This window comes from Arachis hypogaea, chromosome 2 (assembly GCF_003086295.3).
Source record: "Arachis hypogaea cultivar Tifrunner chromosome 2, arahy.Tifrunner.gnm2.J5K5, whole genome shotgun sequence".
Taxonomy (NCBI): Eukaryota; Viridiplantae; Streptophyta; class Magnoliopsida; order Fabales; family Fabaceae; genus Arachis; species Arachis hypogaea.
In genome coordinates this window covers 3736413-3763622 of record NC_092037.1, presented here as the reverse complement: position 1 = coordinate 3763622, position 27210 = coordinate 3736413, and the positions used below count along the sequence as shown (strand labels likewise).

The following is a 27210-nucleotide window of genomic DNA, read 5'->3' as shown; positions in this document are numbered from 1 at the left end:
TATTACGGGTAAATCTGTCGAAAATCACCTCCAAACACAACTGTTTTACCGCCAAATGGTAGATTTTCACTATTGGAGTTCACAATCTTAAGCAAATCTCTCATGGTACGATCAAGAGCTTCAAAACAAAATTTATTGACCATTGGAGCTTCATCCCATATAATCAACTTAGATTTCACTATCAACTCGGCTAATTGGCTTCCTTGTCTAATGTTGCAAGTTGAAAATTGGTCAACATTTAAAGGGATTGCAAATCTAGAATGAGCCGTTCTACGCAGGATAGCAAGAGGCTATACCGCTAGAAGCAACTGTTAATACAATTTGGCCTCTTGAACGCAAAGATGCAGCAAGAGTTGCCATATGAATGTTTTCCTGTACCACCATACCATATAGAAAGTATAAACCACCCTCACCCGGTCGACACTGTTGATAATAGTATCGTAAACATTCTTTTGCTCAGTGGTCATCTTGGCAAGATTTAATAAATACTTTGACCTAAGTCTTGTCTGTCGTACAACAGTTCGTCATTGATTAGGTTATTATTTGAAAGATCGCAAGACATCCATCCTCATAATTAATGTTAGGAAAAGGCATGTCAGGGTAGTCCATTAGACTACGATTATTCCTCTTGAGAATTGTCTCAACTTCTATGAGAGTGAGATTTAACAACTCATTGTCGGATATTGTTAGTCCTACATTAAAAAAAAATCAAGTGCAACATTGATATAGAAATATGTCATTTGAAATTAGAAAATCTAGAAGCAGTTAATACCTGGATGGTTAAGTAGTCTTCTTCTATTATGAAGTATCATCGGAGAGTATTTCCATGTCTTCTCCAAACATATAGGGGTCTAGTCATTGATAGAAAACAAAGAGTGCAAATAGATTCCTAAGGTACTCGCCAGAACCCAAATGCTTGCTTCTTCAATTGCTTCAATATATTCCCTGTCATCATCCAACAAACCGCGAGCAAAACATGCCTCCCGAAATGATTTGTAAACAACACCATTGTATGTTCGAATGTCCTCATAACTTGTTGGTCCTTTCACCAAATTGAGAAGTATCCTAAGATAATATGACTCCCCCGAAGAAGGAGGAACAAAATAAACACGACCAATTACATGATGTGACCTTCTTCGATGCCATTTCTTGGAATTAGCATTCCATACAAATTTGGAAGGAAAGTCTACATAGCTCAACTGTTTTGCTTCCTCGAATTCACGATTTGCTTCAAACCATGCCAAGAACATGGACTGATTGATAGTTGGCCTTTCGACCACATCTTTTAATGATTCGTGATCTTTGAATAAAACAATCTGTTCGCTTGGCAAGTGAAAAGGTAGGCGGATGACTGCTGGGTACCTGTAATGGATATCATATCCCATAATTCGCCAAGCTGCTTCGCATGGAGATAAATACCTACAATCATAGTACATCTTTATCTCGTCAATCTCATCACATAATGATTCTGTAGACCCCTCGCGGTAAAAAGAAGCAGTAACACGGTCATGACCCTTATTAACATACTTGAATAAATATTTAATTGACCTAGATTGATTGCACCACTCAACATTGATGTGAGCACCATATTTTAACAATAAACTTCGATTGTGTGGAACAACCCATCTGTTATCTAATTCAACCCCAGATTTCTTTATAGTTCTCCCAGTGTCTCTGCGGCGATAAACGGGATATCCATCATCATCAATAGAAGTGGAATCAACAAAACGCTTAGGAAAATTCCTCAAGCACCTACCATTGTCCATACATGGTGAATCCTTTAAGGAAGCTCCACATGGACCATGAATCATCAAGTTACTGACTGCATCATAGTACTTTGCATCAACGCTTTTATCTGGTATTTCCGCAGATATAATGTTATCAATATCATCAGGAGTAGGGTACTTGTCCCCTTCATGAAGAAATAACAATATATGTGCATGAGGCAAACCACGCTTCTGGAATTCAATAGTGTATACCACTGTGAAAAGAACAAATAATAGTTAATAAGACTTTAATTTGTATAAAAAGTTTGTCATTATGTTGTTACAAAATGTAACTAATTTATCTAACCGACTAAATTACTTAAAAAAATACCTGCAACGACCCTTCCAAATAACATATTCACACGAAGATCTTTAATCAAGGTATCTAGCTTCATTTTAAACATTCTACATACAATGTCAGGCCTGTCTTCAGCTTTTAGTCCCCTTGTAGACAAATGATCCACTATTTCTGGCCATTTAGGATTGCATGTAAAGGTCAAGAATAAATCTGGATAACCAACTTTGGTACAAATTGCCATGGCATCTGATAATTCTGAATCATGTATCTAGGACCTCCAACAAAAGTTGCTGGTAAGACTATACGTCTACCGTGCGTAGTTGCAGAATTATCTCCATTCACAACAGCTTCACATATACCTTTGTAGATATCACACCGTACATTTTCCTGGTGAAAACGATAGTAATTTAGTCGAGATGATTCGATCATTGAGTAAGCATCTACTATGAATTGTTGGAATAGTCGTCTAGAATAAAGCAAAGGAGAACCGTCCGAGAATCTTTCCTGAATATAAAATGCAAAATAGTCCCTCATGGTTACGCACTTTTCTTCGTTGTCATTCTTTCTTTTAATGCGATTAAGTGGTATATGCTCTCGAAACCCATCCTCTCCGTATGGAAACAAAATTGGATACTGTAATCCAAGATAAGATGGATTGAGTTCAGTTATACGCTGAAGAGATCCACTTCGGGTTTGAACAACAATATCTCTCTCCGTTCGTGATGCATCAAAATCACCCACAATTAATCCAGCCACTTCTGATACTGAGGGCAAATTATATCTTCTTCCATCTCGTCCTCTCTTACCAATAAGCCTAAGCTTAACATTTTTTTGAGTTCCATTGTTCAAAGAGTCTCTAACCATGCGAAATGACTTTACCAACACATTATTTTTATCAAGCATCTCCTTCAGTTCTTGGACAATTAGCATATCAACTTTGCTCCTATGATCATTTCCACTGTCCAAAATTGAATCACTGCTTTATTATATGGTTCATGAAATTGTTAAACTCGATTAAGGACTAACTTTAATGTCTATAATTAGATAAACCCTACTAAAATACTAAAAGAAATATAATCAGTGATTATTTCTTAATTTTAAATCATGTTTAATTCACTTTATAAAGAAAAGAAATCATATTAATATATCTTGATTGAGCACCCTTAACAATGCAAAAAGACAAATAAATCTAATAAATTAAATTTATTAATTGAATGAAATTTAACAGAGATACACCACTAAGAATATATACCTTACAACTTGGATTCTGTTAGATATCTCATTGTCTGTGTCATATATATATAATTGAGCAAATTTAGCAGTTGATCCTTCAGGGGGAATAAGACTGCCAAGAAGGTGGTAGTTTTGTCCACATAGTATAAATGTTGGTGGACCTCTGCCTCGATTAATGACTTTGTCGACTTTACCACCCAAAGATGTGAATGCAAACATGCTATTGTATGTTCGAAGATTCTCACAAAAGTTCTTGCTTCTATCATCGTTATTCCACATTAGACGTTGAAGAATAGGAGGAGGTTCTTTCGGTTGAGGCAACTGAACCTGACCTCCTCTACAACACAGCGTGTACTTAGGAATAGTTGCATTATAATGTTTTCCAATTCTTTCATCATACCAAAAGAGAGCATTACAAAATTCACACTCATAGATGCATTCACCATGGTTAATATATTCTGCAACATACACACATGATAAAATAGAAATCCGAGTTAAATTCTTGCTATTTTTTAATTCAATAATTAATAACTATAAGTACAACTTGTGAGACCAACCTTATTAAGAGCATATGTGAATCTAAATTTAGTAACCTTAGTCTATTTTTACTAATTACTATAATATCACAATAATTTATTGCAGTTTAACAATGGAAACCACATTACCTTCTGTATATACCGAATTGTTGCACGCTGTCTCCTCGCCTAAGAACAAACATTAAAAAATTAGAGGATTAACTAAAAGTTAAAGTGTCTGTACACTAAAGATGGAAATTAATTACCGATTCCTTCTAACAACATATCTGTTACATTGACAGCCCCATTATTTAATGTTTCATCAGCTGTTAGCAAAGGATCTTCTGCATTGAATGATATACCAAATTTAAATACAAAATTTATTAATTCGTGTAACTAAAAGCCAATATAATCTAAAAATAAATGTATTAATGCAAAGTTTCATAATAGAGATGTCAAGTATTTTACCTTCCAAGATTGATGAATTCCTATTGCTTAAACAATCATTGGTTTGAGAATGTATCGGGAAAATGTTCTTAGGATGTATCGGTTCCTGAGCTGTGATAGCAGTCAAAGTGCTCTGCATTGTCAATCCCACATGCAAATCATCTGCTTTCTTTGAAACATAGTTCTGCGTCTGATCTATAATGGAGAATAATACATCGTCAAAATAAACAAAATCTTCAATCTGATGCAAGGTTACAAAGTTTTTTCACTAAACATAGGGATTTATACTTACCGTGATGACCTTTACTTGTACTGTTGCTACTCTGTACATTTCCATCCCTAAAAAATAAGTCTCCAATCCTAGCTCTTTTGCATCTCAAATCTATTAACTTATAAATGACAAATAATAAGATTATTACACAAAAACCAAGTACCAAGTTCTTATAATTATGCAATAATAATTATATGAATAAACAACGACTAACTGACCATTTGGAGAGCCTTTAGTCTGATTAATGGTTGATTCACAAATCTCTTCCGATGGATCACATTGACATCCCTGACCATCTTTTGAAAGTATGTGTTCTGGAGTATAATTTTCATGTATGTTTTTTATGCTTTTCACATTTGATATTGCAAATGAGACTGAATATGTGTCATAAGTAACTTGATTTTCGAAATTATTGAACTTATGAAAAAGCTAACACCAGAATGAAATTCCATAAGACTTGCACAGGTTATTTCATTGATATCAAACATCTAAGTTATTCCAATAATCCAAGTATATATCTCACTAAGTTCCTAATATTTTGATTCAAAACATTCATGGTAGCATTCAAAAAAAGGATTCTTTATCATGTTCAAAACACTTGAATTTACATATAGTAAGCTGAAAACAATCAATTACCTTGATTGTCTTGTTTAGATGAAGAGTTTGAACCAAAAATCATAGGTCTAATTACATTGAGAGAAGAGCTTATATCTTTCAAAGCTGGCCGTCTAGCAGCTCCTGATAGATAACATTAAGGATACAAAGTGAATCTAAAGATATTTATAATACAATCTATCAAAGATTTTAAGTGGAGAAATAAACTATATATATAATACCAATTTGACCTTTGATAGAAAACTGTTTAGCACGGTTTTGGATTAGAAATTCCTTCCTTTTGGCCCTTGCTGTTCTGCATAATTCCTTGTCCATAGTGTGAAATTGAAAACTCTTTTCTGACAGAATGGTTTATGTTGTTTAGGGACCTGCTGATGTGAGTGCCATATTTACATTGAAAGGAGCTTCATAAAGGTGGACTAAATAACAACAACGTACAAAGAGAGCTCCACAAACAGGTCCTTGCTAAAATTACTCACTTTTATTTCAAGTATAAATAATACTAAATGAGAACTTAATATATTCAGAATTCAGATATATTGTGGTTAGCAGAAATATATATGGGTCTCAAAATTTCAAATCATTGACTTCTTTATGATGTCCGTCATTTGTTATTTTAATTTTAATAATTAAAAATGTAGCTTAGCATGAAACTTCTTCCCTGACACCCAACCTAACTATGACACACAACCTAACTATAGTGATTGCTCCTAAGCAATAGATGATGCTATTACATAGAAACTTGTGGCAACTATGATCCAAAAAATTTGGGATTTGTTAAATCATTTCTATGTGTAGATCATAGCATATCTATGAGTTTCGTATTGAAATCTTAGTAGCATCTAAAAGGCTGGATTTGAAAAATATCTTTTATATATATCTAGTAGCTTGTTCTATTATAATATATTATCTATTAATATGTATCAAGTACCGAAACTTATATTATCTATTATTAATATGTATTATAATATATTTCAAGTACCGAAACTTATTATAATAACTGAAAGTTCTGTGTTGCTAATGAAATTCAAATCTAATTTCAACTAAAACAAATGAATATTAGAGGGGTAAATCTAATATAAGATGCCTCATAAGCAAACCCAAATTGAATAGGTGAATTCAAAACACAACAACTAAAGATATATTGCACGGGAACATAGAGAAAATCCATTAAAATAACACAATACATAACCCAGACTGAAATATAGATTGATAACAGCAACACTAACTGCTCTAAGGATTAAAAGACATAAAATTAAATATTAAGGATTGAACATCCCTTGCAATAATAAGCTTAAGGACTTGATCTCGATCTCTTCCATCCAAGTTCTGTAGAATAACTCTTTGCTCTGATTTTTTTTAATATTCAAACTCTTCAATATATTGCACAGGAACACATAGAGAAAATCCATTAAAATAACACAATACATAACCCAGACTGAAATATAGATTGATAACAGCAACACTAATTACTCTAAGGATTAAAAGACATAAAATTAAATATTAAGGATTTAACATCCCTTGCAATAATAAGCTTAAGGACTTGATCTCGATCTCTTCCATCCAAGTTCTGTAGAATAACTCTTTGCTCTGATTTTTTTTAATGTTCAGACTCTTCAAACAAATCTCAGTATTATGACGATCATTGATCCTCATAAGGTTGCTTCTGTGCTCCATTAGCATAATGATCTGATCTCCAATAAAAATATTAGGGTTAAATCCGATGCTGATTGGATTAATGCTGAGTATGTTTTGCCACATCTTTTTCCTGGATGCATTGGTGTCTAATTTCCATATCCCGATCTTATCATCTTGACATGTACTATCATATGAAATATAGCAGACCTTATCATTAAAAGCCGAAAGATATTGGAACTTCTTCTTGGCTATCTTCGGGATTGTGTACCGATTAAGCTGGCCTGATTTTAATTCATAACACACAACACAAAGTGGATGGATATAGTCCTCACCAACCCAATTAATCCAGAACACAACACCATTCAGCCATACGCTATTCGGCCCTAACTTCTGAATTACTTTGTCTTCGATGACATGCTCAGTCCAGTCGTTCATTCGAGAATCGTAAAATGTGAACTCCAGCCTCCTGTCTCGAAAACTCCTCTTATAAGCGTGAACTACATAGTACTGATCAATGCCACTTGTATATCCAAAATTATATATACAAACAGCATGCAAAGAACGAACTGATCCAGGATCTTTTAAAATTCGTGTTCGCCTTGTTAGAGGATTCCACAGCATGATCTCGGATGGGAGTCCATGAAGGCTGTACCTCAAACACACCAACCCATTGTCACACCCAATGACACTCCACCATCCAAAATCGGATGTATTGAATGGTAACCTAATAGGTGTAGTGGCTTGAGATTCTCCATGAATGCTTGTAAGCCAATCACGCCCGATTTCCCACGGAGGAAAACCAAATGTTAAGAGAATGCTGAAATGCCTACCTTTGGTTGCAAAAAAATTTCTCTTCACAAATTGATAGGAAGATAATTGGCGGTACCATTGTTTGCTCAAACATCTGCACCTCGCAACAGTCTTTGGCTCGGTCTTCACCAAGATCTCCATTAGGACATCTTCAGGCAAATCTTTCTTTGTAGATGAAGTTTGATGTGTATTGTTAATGGACATTTTTACACTAAAACAGAATATCGAAGTGATAGAACCACACCTCATAATTCAAAAAATAATGTGCTGCTGTTGGAGAAATTTAGTGAATTTATATAAGTATGCCCGAGTCTATGATAATTGTTAAATAAATATTTTTAGCTGAGCTATAGGGCTAATGTGATTTTTTCTACAAAGCTTTCTAATAATATATTATACTTGAGGTAGAAGGAAATGATGAGGTTTAAGGAGTACAACCTATGAAATCTCTTTTGTGATTATTGGAGCTTGTGGTGTGCTCTGTAGATCAATAGTAGTTATCCAACTATGGTTAAATAATGGATATTACTTTTTACTCATAAATCTTTATTGTATGTTACTATACTAAAATTTTTAATATGAATTTTTTTACATCCATTTTTTTAAAGGACTTTTTAAGATTTTAAAACAGATATTTTTTATTCAGGATTGGCTTCTAGAAAAATAGCATTTTTTATACATCAATTTATATAGATTTAACTAATTTATCTATTCTCTCCACTTACAAAAGTTTTTAAACAAATTATCCATGAATTTAAACAACTTCTTTCTCTGATGAATATTTTTTTATACCTATAAATTCTTTATTTTATATAAATACATATTTAGATTTATTTGAAAAAATTTTCTCTAAAGGTTAATTGATATGAAATATTACTTTTTTTAAAAAAAATAGGTATCCATTTTATTTTTAAATTTACTTAATATATCTAAACAAAATAATTATTGGAATAGATTAATTTCTTGAATTTAAAAGATTACAAAACAGTTATTTTAGAAAATATAATTATTATTAATAACCAATTTCAAATTATAATGGTGAGTAATTTTTTTCCTTCTTTAAATACATCTCAATCCCAACAATTTCACCGTTTATGGGATGTGGTTCTATTAATTTGGCATATATTTTTTACATCAATTAATATATATGTAAACACGGTATCTATTATCTTCACGTAGAAAAGATTTTTTTGGTATTATTTGTACTATATAAAATTTTTCATTACTTATTTAAATAAGTTTTTTAAAAAATAGTTCATCAATTTAGTCAACTTCTTTCTTTGATGCTTTTTTTCTTACTTAACAATTCATCTTTTTTTTAATCTACTTCTAGAATTTTATTTTTAAATTTTATTAAATAAATTAATTGGATATCATTATCTATAACTCCTAAATCCTAAATTTCAAAACAACTCAAACCTAAATTTCAAATTGTAAAAGGTCAACCCAACACTATAATCCTAAATCGTAAACCCTAAATCTAACCTTAAGATACTTTGTAAGAATCTATTTCTACATTTTAGACAATTTTTTCTATTTTCTTCTGTTACTAAAAAAGAATCAACATGATTTGTAATTTATAAAATTTTTAAATTTCTTATTTTAAATAAAGTTTTGAAAAAAATGTTCAAAAATGTTCAAAATTTTATTTTTCTACAGAATTTATTTTAGGTCAAAATTCTTTATTTTACCTACTTCTATATTTTTATATTTTTTTGTCTAAAGATTAATTGATACTAAATATTCCTCTTTTTTTTAATTGAGAAGTACAAAATTTCGAATACATTAATTTCTTAAATGAATTTAAAATAAGGACGAAGAAATAGTAATTTTAGCATTTTAAATTATGTACACATAAAGTTGTTAATGCCTCACATAATAACAACCGAGACATATCTAAAAATCTTTACAACATATAATATAAATATTTAGTGATAATGGTTAGTGATTCTTGTTACTTTCTTTAAAAATTCACCTCAATGGCATCAATTTCATAGGGTCTCTTATCTATGTTTGGCTTCAATTACCAAATAAACACAATCAGACTTCTGAAATAGTTCCTATGAATTAATCTGAATATATGATAAACCTTCTCTTATTAATAAATTCAAGTTCACAAAAAAATTGTTAATTAAATGATATCTTTTAGAAGATTGTGGAGTTAAAAAAAATAAAAATAACAGTAAAGGATAAGAATAATGTACATAACTATATCAAATAAATTAATCCTCTTAATAATAATCAGATAGTTATAATAAAGCAAGTCAACATGAAGCTGGAATTTAACTCTTAATAATAATCAGATAATTATAATAAAGCAAGTCAACATAAAGCTGGAATTTAAATTTGAAACATAAGAACCTACAGAACTTCTTAAAGCATAACACTATCTTGTACCAATAAAGTGGTACAATTCTTTCATCCTTCATGGCCTAAGCAAACCTTGAAGAACCTTAGTAACAGACTTAAACATCATATCTTGTACCCGTGTCCTGTATACAAAAGTTTCGCTACCTTTAGTATGCATATTGAGCTTAGAGATAGAAAATCCAGAAGATGCTGCAACATTATCATTATCATTGCTTCTGTCATCTTCATTAAACATTAGGAATTCAGCACCAACCTTTAGGCTAGGATTAGTAATAATACCAACATTACTTATCCCTGTTATACACTTCCAATGTAAAAAGCCACCATCTTCGATATCTACCTTCCAAAAGTTGACCCGATTTCCATCTGGTCTACTCTCATGAGATACAAAGCAAAGAATATCCTCATAAACAATAAGATATTGAAAGTCTTTAATTGCTTTTCTTGGAATCTTTATTTTCTTAAACTCGCAAAGATATATATCGAACATGACAACACAATTAGCAACAGAATATTGTGTACTTTCCACCCAATTAATCCAAAATGCCTTTGCTTGATAGAAAACACTGTGATATCCTAATCTATGTAGCCTTAAGTTCTTGCTTGTACCATTAATCCAAGAGCCTTGTGATGAGTTGAAGACATGATATTGCAAAAACTTATCATTAAAATGCCGCTTTGAAACATAAACAACGAAATAATTATCAGTATTTTGAATATACCCAAATGCATAACCAAAAATAGCTTGACAGCATTGTTTAGAAGCAGGATCAGAAAGAAACCTGACACATTTCATCAAAGGATTCCACACAATCAACTCAGATAAAAAGCCACCGATAGTGTACCTTATACAAATATTGCCATAGTCTGAACCAATGACATTCCACCAACCAATATTAGATACGGTGAATGGTAGCTCGCATGACCTCACGGCACCGTCAATAGGATCAATGCTTGTTATATTCATTGTTGAATTTTCCCATGGTGGAAGCTCCATATGGATAAACAAACTTGTATATTTATCCATGTTCTTAAATGTAAGCTCTTTCATTAAACTGTAGGGTGAGAGCATTTCATTCCAGAACTTATTAAGAACCCTACACTGCATCAGAGTTTTCAGGTCGGCCTTGAAAAATATATCCATCATCAACTCGTTAGGCAACTTTTGATCCTGGAAAAAAGAATGATTGGGTGTGATATCACTCATTTTCACTAAATCACTGTAAATGGTATTTCAAGCTTCTAATGTGAGTTTGTTAACAACAATACTCGATATAAATATAGAATTCTAGTGTCTGAAATTAAAAAAATCCTACATGTGGTGAAGAGAATATGTTATTAAAGTACACTCTACCTTAATGGATATGTAAATGTTGGAGGTCAAATGGTGGGAATGAAAAAGTATAATATAATATATTATTTTTTTATATTTTCTTTAGATTTTAGACATTAACAATCTATACTTTTTTTATGGTGTAAGAATATTTGGTTTTTGTACAGGTTCAATTGTAAATTAATATGTTAATTAATCTAATAATTAGAATTGGAGTGTAAAAAGATCTATGACAATGTGTGTACATATTTATCTCCAATTAATTTTATTTTTATACCTAAAGAGTAATTATTTTACCCCCTCTATATTTTTAGATATTTTTTAGATATTAATAAAAAATAAAGTTATCTGTTATAAAATTTTAATTTGTTTTATAGATATTTTAAACACTGAAATTCAATTCAAATCTAGAATTTTATTAATTCATTTTAATTACTAAAATTTAATTTAATTCTAATTGAAATTTAAGTACACAAAAAATGCAATTCAATTCTATATAATAATAATAATAATAATAATAATAATAATAATAATAATTTATAAAATGTTGACTGTTCTCTTTTATTTTATTCTATTATTTTAATTCTGAATGAGTAGAGAAACATGGATGTGATAGATAAATCTCTCTTAGAATATAAAAAGATTATCTGCAACTTTTATCCATTCCCTATGCCCTTCTAATTTGTCTGACGCTTATAAAAATTTTTTTTACAGCTATCCTATTTTAGTGTTTCTTATCCCATACCATACCCTATAAACCCTTTTTCACTCCACTTTTTATTTCAATTGTAGGGGCCTTAATGGATATGTAAATGCTGGAGGTCAAATGGTGGGAATGAAAAAGCATAATATATTGATTTTCTTGTATTTTCTTCAATTTTTAGTTTTCTCCACTTTTTTTTATTGCGTAAGAATGTTTTGTTTATTTACAGTTTTAACTATAAATTAATATGTTAATTAATTTAATAATTAAAATTCGAATGTCAAAGAATCTATGACAATGTATGTACAAATTTGTCTCTAAATAATTTTTCTTTTATACCTAAAGATTATTTATTTTATTCCCCCTCTACATTTTTTTAGGTTAAAATTTTTTTGGTCTAAAATTGATTAACTCATTTTAAAAACTAAAATTTAATTCAATTCTAGTTAACCTTTAATTCATCATAAAATTCAATTCACTTATATATAATATATAATTGATATAATATTAAGTATTCTCTTTTGTTTTTAAAATAGTATATTTGTTTTCTTTTTAGTCATTAGCCGTTATATTCTTCGGTTTTAAGAAGTATCTTCATTTTCTTATTTTCCCTTTCCTTCAACTTAATAAATATTAGTGGCTTTAAAATCTAAAATTTTCAGATGTATTTAAATTAATAAAATATGAAGTTGTCTGTTATACAATTTTAATTTATTTTATAGATACTTTAAATACTGAGATTCAATTCAATTCAAGAATTTTATTAATTCATTATAATAACTAAAATTTATTTTAATTCTAATTGAAATTTAAGTCATCTCAAAATACAATTCAACTCTATATAATAATAATAATAATAATAATAATAATAATAATAATAATAATAATAATAATAATAATAATAATAATTAATAAAATGTTGACTATTCTCTTTTATTTTGATTCTATTATTTTAATTTTGAATGAGTAGAGAAACATTGATGTGATAGATATATCTTTATTGGAATATAAAAAGATTATCTGCAACCCTCACCCATTATGCCCTTCCAATTTGCTTCACACCTATAAACCCCCTTTCCACTTAATGCAACTATTTGTGTTTCTTATCCCATACCCTATAAACCCCTTTTCACTCCACTTCTTATTTCAATTGTAGGGGTCTTTTGGAAACGGCAGGATGGTGTTCGCATTCTTCTTCTTGTCAGGTTTTGAATTTCATGTATCTCAACAACTCTTCCATGGATCCACAAAGGCTACAGTGGATATGATTTAACCCTATGATTTTGACCTATACTCTATAGTTGCCTGCTGCAGCGTTCTCTTTAGTTCTTAGCATGGCGGCCATGAATAGCTTCTCTCTCCGTTCTGATAATGAAAGGGGTGAAGATCTTCTATCAGAACATACAGTAGGATTTATATTGATTGATTTGATGATTGTTTGGGGTTAGTGATTACCGAGGGCAGCAGACTTCACTTTATAGGTACTCTATTTAGATTTATAGTAGGTAAAATATATTGCTAATTCTACCTACTTCTGTACTGTACCGTGTTTTGGTATGCTCAGTGATTTTTTTTTTGATGTGGAAGTGAACATGGATTGGAATAGATTGGAATAGCTATTGAGTGATTTCTACTTCTGCTCTATGTTTGCATGCTGCAGCTTCTCTCAGTTCTGAGCATGGCGGCGATGAATAGCTTCTCTCTCCGATCTGATGATGAAAGGGGTGAAGATCTTCTATCAGAACATGCAGTAGGATTTATATTGATTGATTTGATGATTGTTTGGGGTTAGTGAGTACCGAGGGCAGTAGGCTTCACTTCACAGGTACTCTATTTAGATTTGTAGTTGCTTCTGATATTGCTAATTCTACCTACAGCTGCATTGTATTTTGGTGTTCTGAGTGAGTTTTTTTTATTTTTTTTTATGTGGGAATGAATAATGGGTTGGAATGGCTATTGAGTGATATTTCTTTTTTTATCTTAAATTTTTTTTTGTCTAAAAAGTCTTTGATATTCAATAATCTTGCTTTTTCAAAAAAGTTATCTGCTTCTAAATAATATAGACATCCAATAATAAATCCTAAATCCAAAATCTTAAAATCTAAACCTAACCCTAACCCTAAACCCTAATTACTAAATCCTAAATTCTAAATCCATAAACCCCAAATACTAAAAGATAATTTCATGAATACATTGGCTTGGTAAATAAATCAAAATTCTTTAAAATCAATCATAATAGCATATTAAATCAAATATATATTTTGAATGATTTTATAAATAGTAATAACACTTCATCAATTAGTTATCAATAATTGAAACAACTACTTATGAATATGAATAAAAATCACATTAGGAAACACTTCTTGATATACTTATCAATAACTGCTACAATTACATGATTACAACACTTGATAAACCAACTAATAATATAAAAGAAATATTAATAATACTACTTCAACTAACAACACAGAACCCTCAGGGAATAAGCAACCCTTGGGATACAATTGTAGCAGACTTAAGACACATCTCATAGGGCCATGAACTATAGTAAATGGTATTCCTTTTGTGAGTAATCATATTGACTTTGGATACTGAGACCTCTACTGAAAGAGGTAAATTTGTCCTCTTTGAACTTTTAATCCTTTCGTGAACTCTGATTAGATCTTCACCAATAATAAAACTGGGATTGCAATGAATTTTCCTTTGCCTATTCTCCATAAAGTTTATCCAAGGAACAATATTGAAGGTTTCAATGTCAACCTTAGATAAAATAGTGTGCCATCCCATACTGGATATTTCATAACCCATTAAACACAAATTGTCTTGAAAAACAGTGATAGATTGAAAATATAGCTTTCGATCCTGGTTTGGAGAATGACTTATCTTAATTTTTTGGATTTCGAACGTCACCACGTCAAAGATAACTATATCACTGGCAATATTGGATTGCCTTCCCACCCAGTTGATCCAAAAAGCCTTGCCTCTGTATACGGCAGAACTATCACCCAAATTCTTCAGCCTTTGATCCTTAATATAACCATGTCTCCATTCCCCATAAGCCGAGTCATATACATTGCAGTGAAGAAATCGATCTCTGATATGCCTCTTTGATACATGTACAATGAAATACTGATCAGTTCTAGGAGTGAAACCAAATGCATACCCGATCACAGCTTGACGGAGTAGTTTGTCAGCAGGGTCTTCCAAGCACCGAAGACTTTTGAGAAGGGGATTCCAAACCAACACCTCAGAATTAAAACCATTGATACTATATCTCAGGCATAGCATCCCATTTTCAGACCCAATAACACTCCACCACCCAGATTGATCAATCTCAATAGGCAGCTGACATGGTATGACGGCTCCATTGACACAATCAATCATACTTATGTTATCTGACGAATAAACCCAAGCAGCTAAACCAACCTGAAGAAGCAGATTCAAGTGCTTACCCTTAGTTGCAAACGTGTTCTCTTTCATAAAACTATATTCAGATAATATCTCATTCCATACTTTACCTAGCGCCCTGCATCTCACTGCTGTTTTTGGCTCGCTTCTCCTAAAAATTTCAAGCAAGATATCATCCGGAAAAACTTGTTCCAAGTTCATTTCTGCTGAGGTAGCACTTTGGCCCATGTTGATGTGGGGAAAAGGGATGTAATATGAATACATATAATCTAATGATTATCCTTGTATAGGGTATTTATAGTTACTACTTTATAATCTAAAGGTTACTATTTCAAACTGTGTTTGGTTTCACAGACTCCAATGTAGCAAATTCCTTGTTATTTTAAATGTATACTGTCAAAACAATATACAATGCCTCATTGAAAATCTTTTTCTTATAGCATAAGCAAATATTGAATGAGCATAGGTTTACCTATGCTTGAAGGGATGATTTAACCCAACCTTTAATATATTTTTTATTCTCTTTTGTCAACAGTTTTTTGTATTTGAATAAATATAATATTAAAATCAGATATATTTGCAGACATTTATTATATATATATATATATATTTAAAATCTATATATTTGGTTGCATGCCTTGACCATCCTCTAAAAATTATTATTAATTAAACCATGTTTAAGAATAGTGAAAGTTGATATACTATATTCTAAGAGTTCCTTTACTAATTTGTAAATGATTTCTCTTATGTATAATTGTTATTGAATCTGTTCCTTCTAGATTATATTGTATATATATTGTACTATATAATATGATAATTGTAAGTTTGGGATATAGATAGATAATTTATAATCAACAACTATATTGATATGGGTTACTCCATGCAGGAAAGATTAAGTCATTAGCATCAATACAAATTAGAAAACGAAATTCTAAAAGCACACTTTCTAGAGACATAAACATCATTACAAAGTCTAGAGATATACTCTCCAAGTCTTTGACTTCTTAGTACTTGACAACATCCCTATGGATATACTCTCCAAGTCTTTCACAATTACTCCTATAATTCCTGTATTAGTCTTTTTAGCTCTCTAATTTAGTACACAGTCTAGAGAGTCTTTTCTTTCTTAATACTCAACCTTGGCTTCTTAGTACTTGACAACTGCCCTACGGGTATACTTTCCAAGTCTTTCGCAACTACTCCTATAATTCCTGCATCAATCCTTTTAGCTCTTCCCTTGCTGCTGGTAACTGTCTTAGACTCATTGACAGATTCCTGATTATCAAAACAAATTAAATAGTTAATAATCCTTAACACTCTAATCATACTTTTTTAATCATTGAAAATTCCTTTTCTATACACTAAAAAACTTACTTGTCCACCTTGGACAGATTCATCATCACCAAGATAAACAACATCAGTAGTACAATCCAAGCTAGTAACATTATCCAACCCCTGCAATATCCAATAGACTGGTTCTGCATGATTTTTTAAGAGAAATAGTATGTAAAACTATATAAATTTATTCTAAGGGTTGATATTTTCAAATTTCCTTACCTTCGTAGATTGTTCATTTACAGACTGGCTGTATTTATGGATAAGGTGCTCATCAAGGCAAGCTTTTGTGACATTATAGACATTTTCATTACCACTCAAATTACTACTTTTCACATTAATCCTTAATAGCAACTTCATGTCCAAGGCCGTCTTCAACACCTCCGGGTAAGAATCATCAGAATCATCCTTCATTATGAATTCTTAAAATAATCAATAGGATGTTAATGCTATTTTTGAACTAATGATAAACAAATTGCAATATGTTCATTGTACCTGACTGTAGGTTTCTCTGACTTTGGTTGCACTCAACCCTACAATTTGGCTTGCTTCGGTATCCCACAACACTACACACATACTTCCAGTTGCATCGGAAACATAAGCTTGAAGCTTATACCGCAAGTCTACCTGAACGGCCTTCTTGCGGCAATGGTCACATTCAAATCTCTCCTCTATCTTTTTGCATTTTTTATGACAATACTTGCAAGCTATGAAGAACCAATCATTCCTCCCGACATCAAAGTCAACAATCGTACATAGTATCCATTTAAACCCAACCTAAACAAAAAAAAATTGCTGTTCTTAAAATGATAAATAATGGTGTATAGCCAGATTCAAAAGGATATATGATTCTTTTATATGCTCACATCACTTGCATTCAACACACTGTCTATTGTTTCAACTTTGCAGATCCCTTTTCTGAGCTCATCAATAGCAGATCGATATGAACTGGATGACATATGACTTATCCTCTGGGATGAAAAACAACTATCACCTTGAGTGCTGTCCACCAAACTATATAACAGAAGATTGAGTAAATTTACATGATATTTTATTACTACAAACTTATTAACAGATATATACCTCTTTTTAAATAGTTCGGCCTCTTTAATATTGGGATTTATGTGGATGTTAGATGTGTCAAAACTACTCTGAATACTAATCTTCCCTGAAGATCAACAAAAAACAATAAATATCTGCATTATTCTAAAAAGCATCTTTATTTAACATTTTAAATCATTTATGTATTTAGATTCATACCATTCCATTCCTTTGCTCTAAATAGTTGGAATGCAACTATGAGAGGTTCAGTCTTATCACCATCTAAATAGGGTTGGATCAAATCTACCAGTGAACCAAATAGGGTACAACTGATAGAATTCTTCCTGATATATTGTAAGTTGTTAGCATGTTTGATAACAATTAAATGAGTTGTACATCAACCTGATTGTCATAAGGCTTTAAATACACAACACTTACTCAAGGTCCTCCACTAACAGCCCTAACCGCTTGCTTTCCTGCCCTTGCTTGGTAACCAAATCCTTTGGGTCCTCCTTCCCTATAACCTCTGCTAGCACATCTATAATGCAAAAAGATGCTTTATGTTAATGGATAAATCATAAAAAAAAACATTAAACAGAGTCTGGATTAAACCATTACCAAAAAGAAAATTCTGATCAAGCCTTTCTTCTTGCAGGATAGACGCAATACTCCTAAATGTAAATGGCTGAAACGTAAAGAGCGGTTGAGGGATATGAACAACCATGCTTCTTTGTAATAAGGTGATCCTATACTGAAGCGAGCTGCACTTCATCCACATATTGTTCTTTTGGACTATAAAAGAAGAAATACTATATAGCTGCCCCTCCGACAGAATGGGCCGGAACAGTCGCACCACTGATTTTGGAATCGTGCAGTGTATCCTGCTGCCCTGGTAACAATAAAATGACAATAATGTTATATGATAGTTTGAACAAATTCCGGATAATAATTTAGAAGTTAATATGGTTTAAACAAACCTTCAAGTCGTGCAATGCAATCTCTAAAGCACCAGCTTCACTACTATTTGGGCGTGGAGGACCATACCACATCCTTACAACATAAACCTTAATGATCCAATCTGCTCTTTTTGTGGAGATTTCTTCAAGAAAGTCACACCTTTCACCCATGTTAGATTATATATTTCTACTCAAGATATATCTGATATGTACTTATATAAACAACAAAGAGGAGTATGTATATATATAAGTGAAACCAAATTACAGGAAGTTTCATGGCGGGTGCATTCGAAATTCAAACTACAATTACATAAAATTTTATTTGAAATTCCCCCATAATTTCCCTCCAAAAAGGAATATGTAAAAAAAATAATAGGTTTATAGATTAGGTGTGATAACCATCATGAAAAGTTATTAATATCATTAACATACATACATGCATGACATGAACAGTAATAAGGAACTTAAAATTTTGACACTTGGATAGCCTCAATGATCAAACTACTCAAGATTTCTATTTTAATAGATGATGCCCTAAGCCTAAATATATTTTGTTGCGGTGCTTTTTATAGCTTTGGGACTTTCCCAGTCATGCCTTTATATATTAAAGGATTTTGATAATAAAAGCCTTTAAAAAACTCGGTAAAAATATTAATGTATAAATTTTTTACTAAACAAAATAAAATTTTAAAATATTTTCTGAAATTAAATGCATAAAATTTTGATTTTTCTATACAAAGTTTCTACTTACAAAAAAAAAAAAAGAAATATTGAACTTTGCTAAGCATTTATTAAAATTTTCAAAGCCATGCTTCTCGTTAATGAAATCATCATATTCCCAAAACCAATAAAGTGAAGTAATACGATTTTGACATCACTAAGAAAGATCATTTGGACAAAATGCCGCATAAAGCTTAGGGTAATTTCATTTTTAATTTCTTATTAATTTTTTCAGTTCACCATAATTGTTGTTTTCTTCTTTATTTTTGGGATCTTTGTATCTTTGGATAATGTATCTATATAGCACACTATTTTTATGAATGTAGCATCAAACCGTTAGGTTTGTACACCCAAAAAAAAAAGTTAGTTATACACTTATACAAACCGAAAAGAGCATATAACACAAATCAAATTAGTTTTGTTATCTTAGGTTTTGATGAATTTTTTATATTTAACTTTTTTCACGCATCAATTAGAAAATAGACATTAAATTTACACCATTTGAGCATTTTATTTTACTTTTTTGGTCTTGATTCAAATTAAGCATAGGCTTGCAAGTTGCATAACTTGGATAGAAGTTACAAACTCAATTTTGTTTTTTGGATGACAACAGAACATACATTAATGGGTCAATTAATGAGGTTTTGTTATTTGGGCTTCTGGTGGGCCTCACCAGAATGAGCCCATATACTACTAATAAGATTCAAAATCTATCAACCAACTTGGTTAGTCGAGTCAACTCATTCGTCCACTAAAAAAGTGTTAGAGCAACAATCCAGTCGAGTCAGCTCATTCGTCCACTAAAAAAATGTTACGGATTTAAATCCCACCTCGTACATGCAACAACCTAGTCGAGTCAGCTCATTCGTCCACTAAAAAAATGTTACGGATTTAAATCCCACCTCGTACATGCAACAACCCTTGTACAACAACCTAGTCGAGTCAGCTCATTCGTCCACTAAAAAAATGTTACGGATTTAAATCCCACCTCGTACATGCAACAACCCACTGCCTCAATAACTCATGCAATTAACATAAACCTTCACCGGATATTATATTATGAATAAAAACTCCAAACATTAGCTATAATGAACCCAAATGTTAGAACTAACAGAAAAAAGGCTTGAACCTATTATTTTTAAAAATTAATTTTTTCAACTTCTCTTAAAAAAAGTTGAAATTTGGTCAAACCATTACCATAATATAATATTTAACCCATGTAGAATTTTAACCAAATTGGCCTTAATTGAATGCTTACATAAACTATATGTGCACTCTTCTCTCACGGGTTTCCACTTGGTTAACTAGCTTTTTATTATTTTTCTATTAATGTATAAGAAATTACTAAAAAATAACTTATGTTATGTAGTATATTTATTTTTATTTTTCAATTAGGGCCTTTTGAAAAGTTTGATTTTAATAGTTGTGTAACCAACCAAAGTTTTTGACCCTTAACACTAACCAAACATTATAACAAGAATATTGGTAAAAAATAAGATTAGACATAATTATATTACAATGTGTCAAGTATATTCCAAAAAGTATTTACTTTTCTTTATATTAAAACACAGTCAAACAGACGCATATTAAACAAATGTCAAAGAAATATCGTGTTCGAAGAAGTGTATATACAAGTATACAACTCAACAAGTCAACAAAGTATCCGTGTTTCATAAGTTCTAAACTTTTAAGTAAATACTAATGATGCCCTTAAAACTTTATTTGTTTTATTTATATCTCAAATATTTCCATAAAAATTACTAACAAAGAGAGTACTATATTGTAAAACAGAGAAAACAGAGTTGGTCCTGAGGGAGAAACTCAACTTTTGAACACAAGTAACACATTCATGTTCCCAAAAAATAAATAAAACAAAATGAAAAGAAAAAGGGTCTTTGGTATTCCATTATGTATTCCATTCCATGTCATTCATTCCCCTATCAAATTCCACCTACAATTAGTTAATCCAAACAAAACCTTAAGGCCACATTTGGTACCTGTCTCAAGACAGAAATACAAGACACTAACCAAAGAGATCCCTACCAAACACAGCCTAAATCCATGGAAAAAAAACGAGTTAAAACTAGAAATTAACCATTAGTTAGAGGCCATCTCATCTCATCCAAAATAGAGATGAATCTTATGTACATTGATTTTTCAAGTGTAAACCATACCTATGAATATTATACACAAAACTACAAAAGTGAATTTTTTTTTGGGGGGATCCTTGAGGCCTAAGCCACACATTTGGGGGTTGGTGATGATGATGATGATGATGTTAGTATTGGATACATGATTTGGGGGTCAAAGTAGTCAATTTACACATTCTCCCATCCATAGCCATTTTTCAATTATACTACTTCTACACATGTAGTGGCTCTAGCTCAAACTTTTAATTGATTTGTAAACTAAGGTTTTTTTTAAGAAAAAATTAAAGAAAAATTATCCATAATGTTGATATATCGATCCAGAGCACCAAAAAACTGAGGAAAAGGAAGACCAAAGTTCTGCAAATTACTGGAAATTATATGAAGGTAAATGTTATTATACAAAAAAGAAAAAGAAAGTTTTTTTTGTCTCCAGCAAATTTTTTACCTGCTTCCTTTTCCCTTCATGGGGTGAATTCACCTTTCAATCTTAGTCAGAACACTACCTAGTCTGCAAAAAAAATTTCACACAATATAAATAAATAAAAGAATTTTCATAACTTTCATAGTTGCACAAAGAATAACCACTACCATAACAGTTATTAGTATTACTGCCAAATTCTAATAAAAAAAGGTTTAAAAATTTGTAACGAAGTTCCTAAAGCAATTTATTGTTGTAACATTTTTTATTAAATCTATTAAATTATAAAAAAAGTTCAAAACTTTTTGTAACATTAGGCTGTTTCAAGGACTTGAAAACACAATTTTATTCAATATATGGACCTGATTAAAAAAATTTCCAACTATAGAGACCTAAATGAAAATTGAGTAAAACTATAGCGAATTGTGCCATTGTGGTATAATTAAACCAACTATCAAATCCACAGTAACAAGGGTTGGATTCATTATACAGAAAGTAGAATTTTTTTTTTTCTTTTTTCTTTCTTTAACAATATGACACATGATGAAAATTTGGCAAATAAAAGGAATTTATGATCAACTGCTTATAAACAGTATGAAGCATGTAATGGCAGATAAAAGAATAATATATTGGAACGTTAATAAAGTACCTTACGAAATCTGTTAATTTCAAGTGAAGATGCCACCAGACTTTAACAAACGACAACAACCAAATGAGAAACAACGCGAACTACAGTATGTAAACATTTTAGCCTGCGACTTTTATCGCCCCCAATTCATCGATTTTTGAGCTCTTATGCTGCAACAAAATAAAGAAATTGAAAAGAGAACTTCATTAGATATAAGATTTCATGAATTACAAAGAATGCATAGATTTTTCGTTTATTACCTTGCTTTTTTTGTGTTTGTGAACATCATTAACATCATCATCTCCATCATGCTTCCTTTTCTGTGAATCATAAAGTTAAAGAAAGCGATTAACATTTTTAAATAGTATTCATAAGCAACAAATGATTAACAACATCAACAGAAGAGAAGTGAAAATTTCAAGTTCATGAAGCCAATTTATTGAATAGGTCCTCTAGATAAGTGGTTCTTTAATTCGAAAATTAACAATGTTAGATGCTGCCACACCAGAAACTAAAATTTACCAACCTTTTCATGGTGTTTCTTTGAATGGTCAGCACTTGAATCACGATGCCCACTTTTATCTTTCTTTTTGTCCTTGTCCTTCTCCTTGTCTTTGCTTCGGTCTTTATCTTTGTGACGATGTTTGTGCTTCTTATGCTCCTTATCCTTGTCCTTATCCCTATCCCTGTCTTTGTGTTTTTTATGCTTCTTCTCTTTGTCTTTGTGCTCGCTTTTCGACTTCCCTGGGATAGTTGGAATCCCTTTCTCCGCCTATGAGGATATTAAAAAAAAATACTTGAGTCGAAAACTTAAATGGAGACGTCATCATACTATATTGTTTCTGACACCAAGATAGTTCATTTTAACCAAGAATGGCAAATTAGGGGGCGTTTGTATAAATAACTTTTAACATATTTGTATAAACTTTATAAAATAGTCAGAACTTAATATAATCAGCTTTTAAGCTTTTCAACTATATAGAAAATCAAGTTGTTAAATCGGATTTTTTAAAAGTAGAAACAAGTGCACCCTATGTAAGAATGAAATCAAACAAAACATCTTACTGTGGGAAGATCAACAGGAGTTGTTTCCCTTAGTTGAAAAGCTTCTTTGAGAATATCTAGGTTGAAAGGCTGTAACCGAGCATTTGTCTCTCTGAAGTTAGAAGTGTTCTGAATAAGTTGATCTAATTGCATCCCATCTCCTTTTCTTACTTCTGTGTCTCCCACAATGTTGTGAAGATAGTGTGTGTCTGCAACTGACACGGGAAGGGGCCGCTTGCAGAAATAGTCATAGTGGGGTTGTAGTTTGAAATAACTAATAAGATCTACAGCTCCTGTCAACTCCCTCGGTCCTATCAGTTCAAATTACACAATAAGTCCTTGAGAAGAAAGCAGTGAAGAAAACAAAAACATAGGAAAACTCGGTGAGTGAGCATGTGTGTAGGTACATAGAAAGTAAGAAATACGGTCGTACATAGTAGAATTCAGTGTTTGAGATTTTTCCTCATCCACAAATGCGTAACGGGTAGTGAAAGAAAAACATTATTATGGAAAACTTTTACCTCCTCCAAACCTTTTGACTTCAGAATCCATGTGTCAATCCTTCCTGAATCGTTGGAACATTATCAGCTGCAATTTATAATATAACAAGCAGTTCGTTATCCATCAATATCAATTGTTTTCCTATTACAAAATACCAAGAGAATGTAGATTATGCGTAATGTAAATGGTGTTCATAATGTCGCATGGCAAGTAATTCTATGTGTCAACATGCAACAAAAATGGAAAAGACAAAGGCTAAGAGTTAAACAAAGCCACCCATCTATCCGTGGACCAGATCTCCTTAGTGCAATTTTGCATTTGCAACCTAAGTGGTCATTACATACTCACTTTTCTTTCCTCCCTTGTGTCCAAAGTTTGTCTTTTTCTTTTTCTTTAAATAGCCATAAACGGCCAATTGAACTGCCAATTTATCACACCATGTAGTCTCAAAACAATTATCCAGTTTGTAAGATCTCATTTTCTTTAGAAGCAAAATAACTCAGCAATATGCACTCACTACCGAGTTATCGGTATGCATGACCAGCACACCAAAGAAGCAATAATGGCTTCTGCTAAGTGCTAAGCACACGCGCAAGACACAAAACCCCAAATTGAGCTTTTCTGTAAGAAACTCTTCAGGACACAATGAAATAGATAATACCATATCTCCACACATACAGACAAATCAAACGTGTACAAATAACTCCTCCTCAATTTACCCACTCCTAAATGAAACTAATCAAAAAAAGCACTTCCATTCCATTATAAGTCTAATAAGAAACTTCACTCCAGCGCAATAATATTAATGAGAAAGTAAAGCTTTAAACAAGGCTTCCAAGATATTTAAGCAGCCCTAGTATTCCAACAAAACATTTAACCTAAATCACAAATCCATAAGAAGCCCTAGCATGCTAACAAAACATCATTTGACATGAGTCACCAAACCCTAAAGTAAGAGTATACAACGAATTAACAAAAATACATATTTTATGCCCACAGCCACTAAGCTGAGAGTAGAACCATGCATCCATGGTATTTCTTTTCTTCATATTCACATACTTCAGAAAATCATATTTTTCTTCAAACTCTGGATGCCATAAAATCACTATAGAATCCAAAATTGCACCCCGAACTAAATTCCAAATTCCAAATCAATACAGTTGATATAATGGCTTTATCACTGTTAAGTTGGTATAATATATTCAAACAACAAAAACAATGGTACTAGACAAAGAATTCATGTTAAGACACTACCATAACTGAAAACAAACAGTTCTATGTAAGAAAGAAACCAGAATTTACATCACCAAATACAAAACTTCAGATAAGCATGCACATGGATACTCTTGCTAATGTAGTTGACTTTGTAGAATTCAATTGTGAAAAGGAGAAGAACCAAAGCATTTGTAACTAAAAACGTTTAAACTTTGTAGCATTAGTATTAGGATGATTTGCTGCTTCAATTAAGTTAAATGATTTAAGTTGCATCACATTTATTTATATTTTGCTTACCCCACCTCCAATTGATTTTTTTTTTTTTACTTAAAAATTTCAGCTTGGATAAACTCCTGATTTGAGTTGGTCAACTTTGGAAAAGATAAACGTTCCAACTCTTAAGGAAAAAAAAAAGAAGAGGAGAAAAAGTAAAAAACCACCACCTTACACACACAAAAACTAACATACAAAACTATATGAATTTTTTGGAGCACCTAATATCAAACAGTTTCCACTAATTTGAATGGCTTTAGGGCACAATTGCTTCCTAATTATAATCCAATCTCGGTTCTCACCTTCAAGAATACTTTCACAAATATTCAAACGTAACGTTCAAAAATTTTTTTTTCAAAAAAGTGCCATAAAGCATAATTCTTAATTCCTAAAATCTCCACCACACTAAACCTTCTTCATGGGAACTCCATAAACATGGCATACTTATACCCCCATGAAACTATCTAAATTCCTAACACTTGGGAAACCTAAAGGGAGAAGAACAATAAACTAACCTCAACAGTGAAAAATTTTCAGCGCCCTCGAGCAAGTTCCGAATTCCCCTTTTCGAACCCAAAGGAACCAAAGCCACGCCAATCGAGAAGCTTCTTCAAACTTTTCGACCACACCCCACCAAATATTCCCTTAGAAACTGCACAAATTTCAAAACTTTTCAGCTGAACAAGCCAAAATCCGCAAAAAGGGTACTTGAAATTTTGAAGAAACAGGGAAACTTCATTGAAACAAAGTGCAAAAATTGGTTTTTGGTATTGACCCATTAGAGAGCTTGTGTAAGAGAACGAAATTATCGAAATTGCAGATCCAGAAAGTGTAAGAAGAAGACGGAGAAGATTAAGGGTGCTTACAGAAGCATAGAAAGTTAAGATCTTTGGAGGGGAGGGTGCGTGGTTCAGTTCTCAAACAAACTCCTCTTTTTAATTTTTTTTTATTTTTGTTTTTCTTGTTTGTGTATGGTGTTTCTCCTTTTCTCCTCTCTTTCTCTCTCTTTTTCTCTCTCTGAGAAGGGTCTTATAGATGAAAAAAATTGCGTCTTTTTGTTCCCAAGTTTTCTCGATGCCAGTTGCCACTTTGTGATTTATTTATGTTTAGCCCTAAACTTCTGCTAAATTTTCGTTTTTGCCCTTTTCCAAGTGATGCTATTGGATCAAACTTCAAAGGTCAATTTTGTAAGCAACGGCCAAAAGGGTAAGTGTGATTATTTTGGAAAAAAATATGCAGTGTATGTATTCTAATTCTGTCTCAAGTTAATATATTTTTAAAGAATATTAGAAGATAAGATATGAGATTTATATAAGATGAGTCTTCCTCCTTATTATTATTATTATTATTATTATTATTATTATTATTATTATTATTATTATTATTATTATTATTATTATTATTATTAGAATAATAATAATAATAATAATAATAATAATAATAATTTAGCTTGATATATATTAAAAAATTTACAAATAATATATTTTAACGGAATAAGATTGTTATTGGACTTGCTTAGGTG

General features: G+C 31.5%; 2 protein-coding genes and 1 long non-coding RNA gene across 7 annotated transcripts in view; 1 reads left to right on the top strand and 2 right to left on the bottom strand.

The window, feature by feature from the left end:
- LOC114924899 (uncharacterized) overlaps window positions 1-17776 on the top strand; it is a 29390-nt gene extending 11614 nt beyond the window's left edge. Inside the window, exons 3-9 of the long non-coding RNA XR_011870412.1 lie at window positions 5510-5603; window positions 13156-13204; window positions 13314-13480; window positions 13660-13824; window positions 16988-17129; window positions 17248-17393; window positions 17652-17776. This is a non-coding gene — a long non-coding RNA (uncharacterized lncRNA). The remainder of the gene's footprint in view (window positions 1-5509; window positions 5604-13155; window positions 13205-13313; window positions 13481-13659; window positions 13825-16987; window positions 17130-17247; window positions 17394-17651) is intronic.
- Window positions 16247-19504, bottom strand: LOC140172928 (replication protein A 70 kDa DNA-binding subunit B-like). 2 transcript variants are annotated; one of them, XM_025782692.3, is made up of 10 exons: window positions 18761-19312; window positions 18402-18672; window positions 18222-18321; window positions 18003-18127; window positions 17826-17910; window positions 17609-17756; window positions 17238-17519; window positions 16965-17150; window positions 16782-16862; window positions 16247-16682 (listed from the first exon to the last, which is right to left on the bottom strand). In XM_025782692.3, the coding sequence occupies exons 1-10, from the start codon at window positions 18908-18910 to the stop codon at window positions 16515-16517; spliced, it is 1596 nt and encodes a 531-aa protein (XP_025638477.3). In that variant the 5' UTR covers window positions 18911-19312; the 3' UTR covers window positions 16247-16514. The 2 variants fall into 2 exon arrangements, with proteins under 2 accessions (XP_025638477.3, XP_072069504.1); XM_072213403.1 differs by lacking the exons at window positions 17826-17910; window positions 18003-18127 and having other exon boundaries at window positions 18761-19504.
- A 1657-nt stretch (window positions 19505-21161) lies between these two features.
- Window positions 21162-26761, bottom strand: LOC112733652 (mediator of RNA polymerase II transcription subunit 19a). Of its 4 annotated transcripts, none has more exons than XM_072213399.1 (9): window positions 26555-26761; window positions 26204-26340; window positions 24221-24287; window positions 23721-24010; window positions 23182-23427; window positions 22916-22975; window positions 22677-22825; window positions 22055-22117; window positions 21162-21410 (listed from the first exon to the last, which is right to left on the bottom strand). In XM_072213399.1, the coding sequence occupies exons 3-7, from the start codon at window positions 24249-24251 to the stop codon at window positions 22775-22777; spliced, it is 678 nt and encodes a 225-aa protein (XP_072069500.1). In that variant the 5' UTR covers window positions 24252-24287; window positions 26204-26340; window positions 26555-26761; the 3' UTR covers window positions 21162-21410; window positions 22055-22117; window positions 22677-22774. The 4 variants fall into 4 exon arrangements, with proteins under 4 accessions (XP_072069500.1, XP_072069502.1, XP_072069499.1 ...); XM_072213401.1 differs by having other exon boundaries at window positions 21162-21396; XM_072213398.1 differs by lacking the exon at window positions 21162-21410 and adding an exon at window positions 21537-21976.
- Between the last annotated feature and the right edge of the window lie 449 nt (window positions 26762-27210).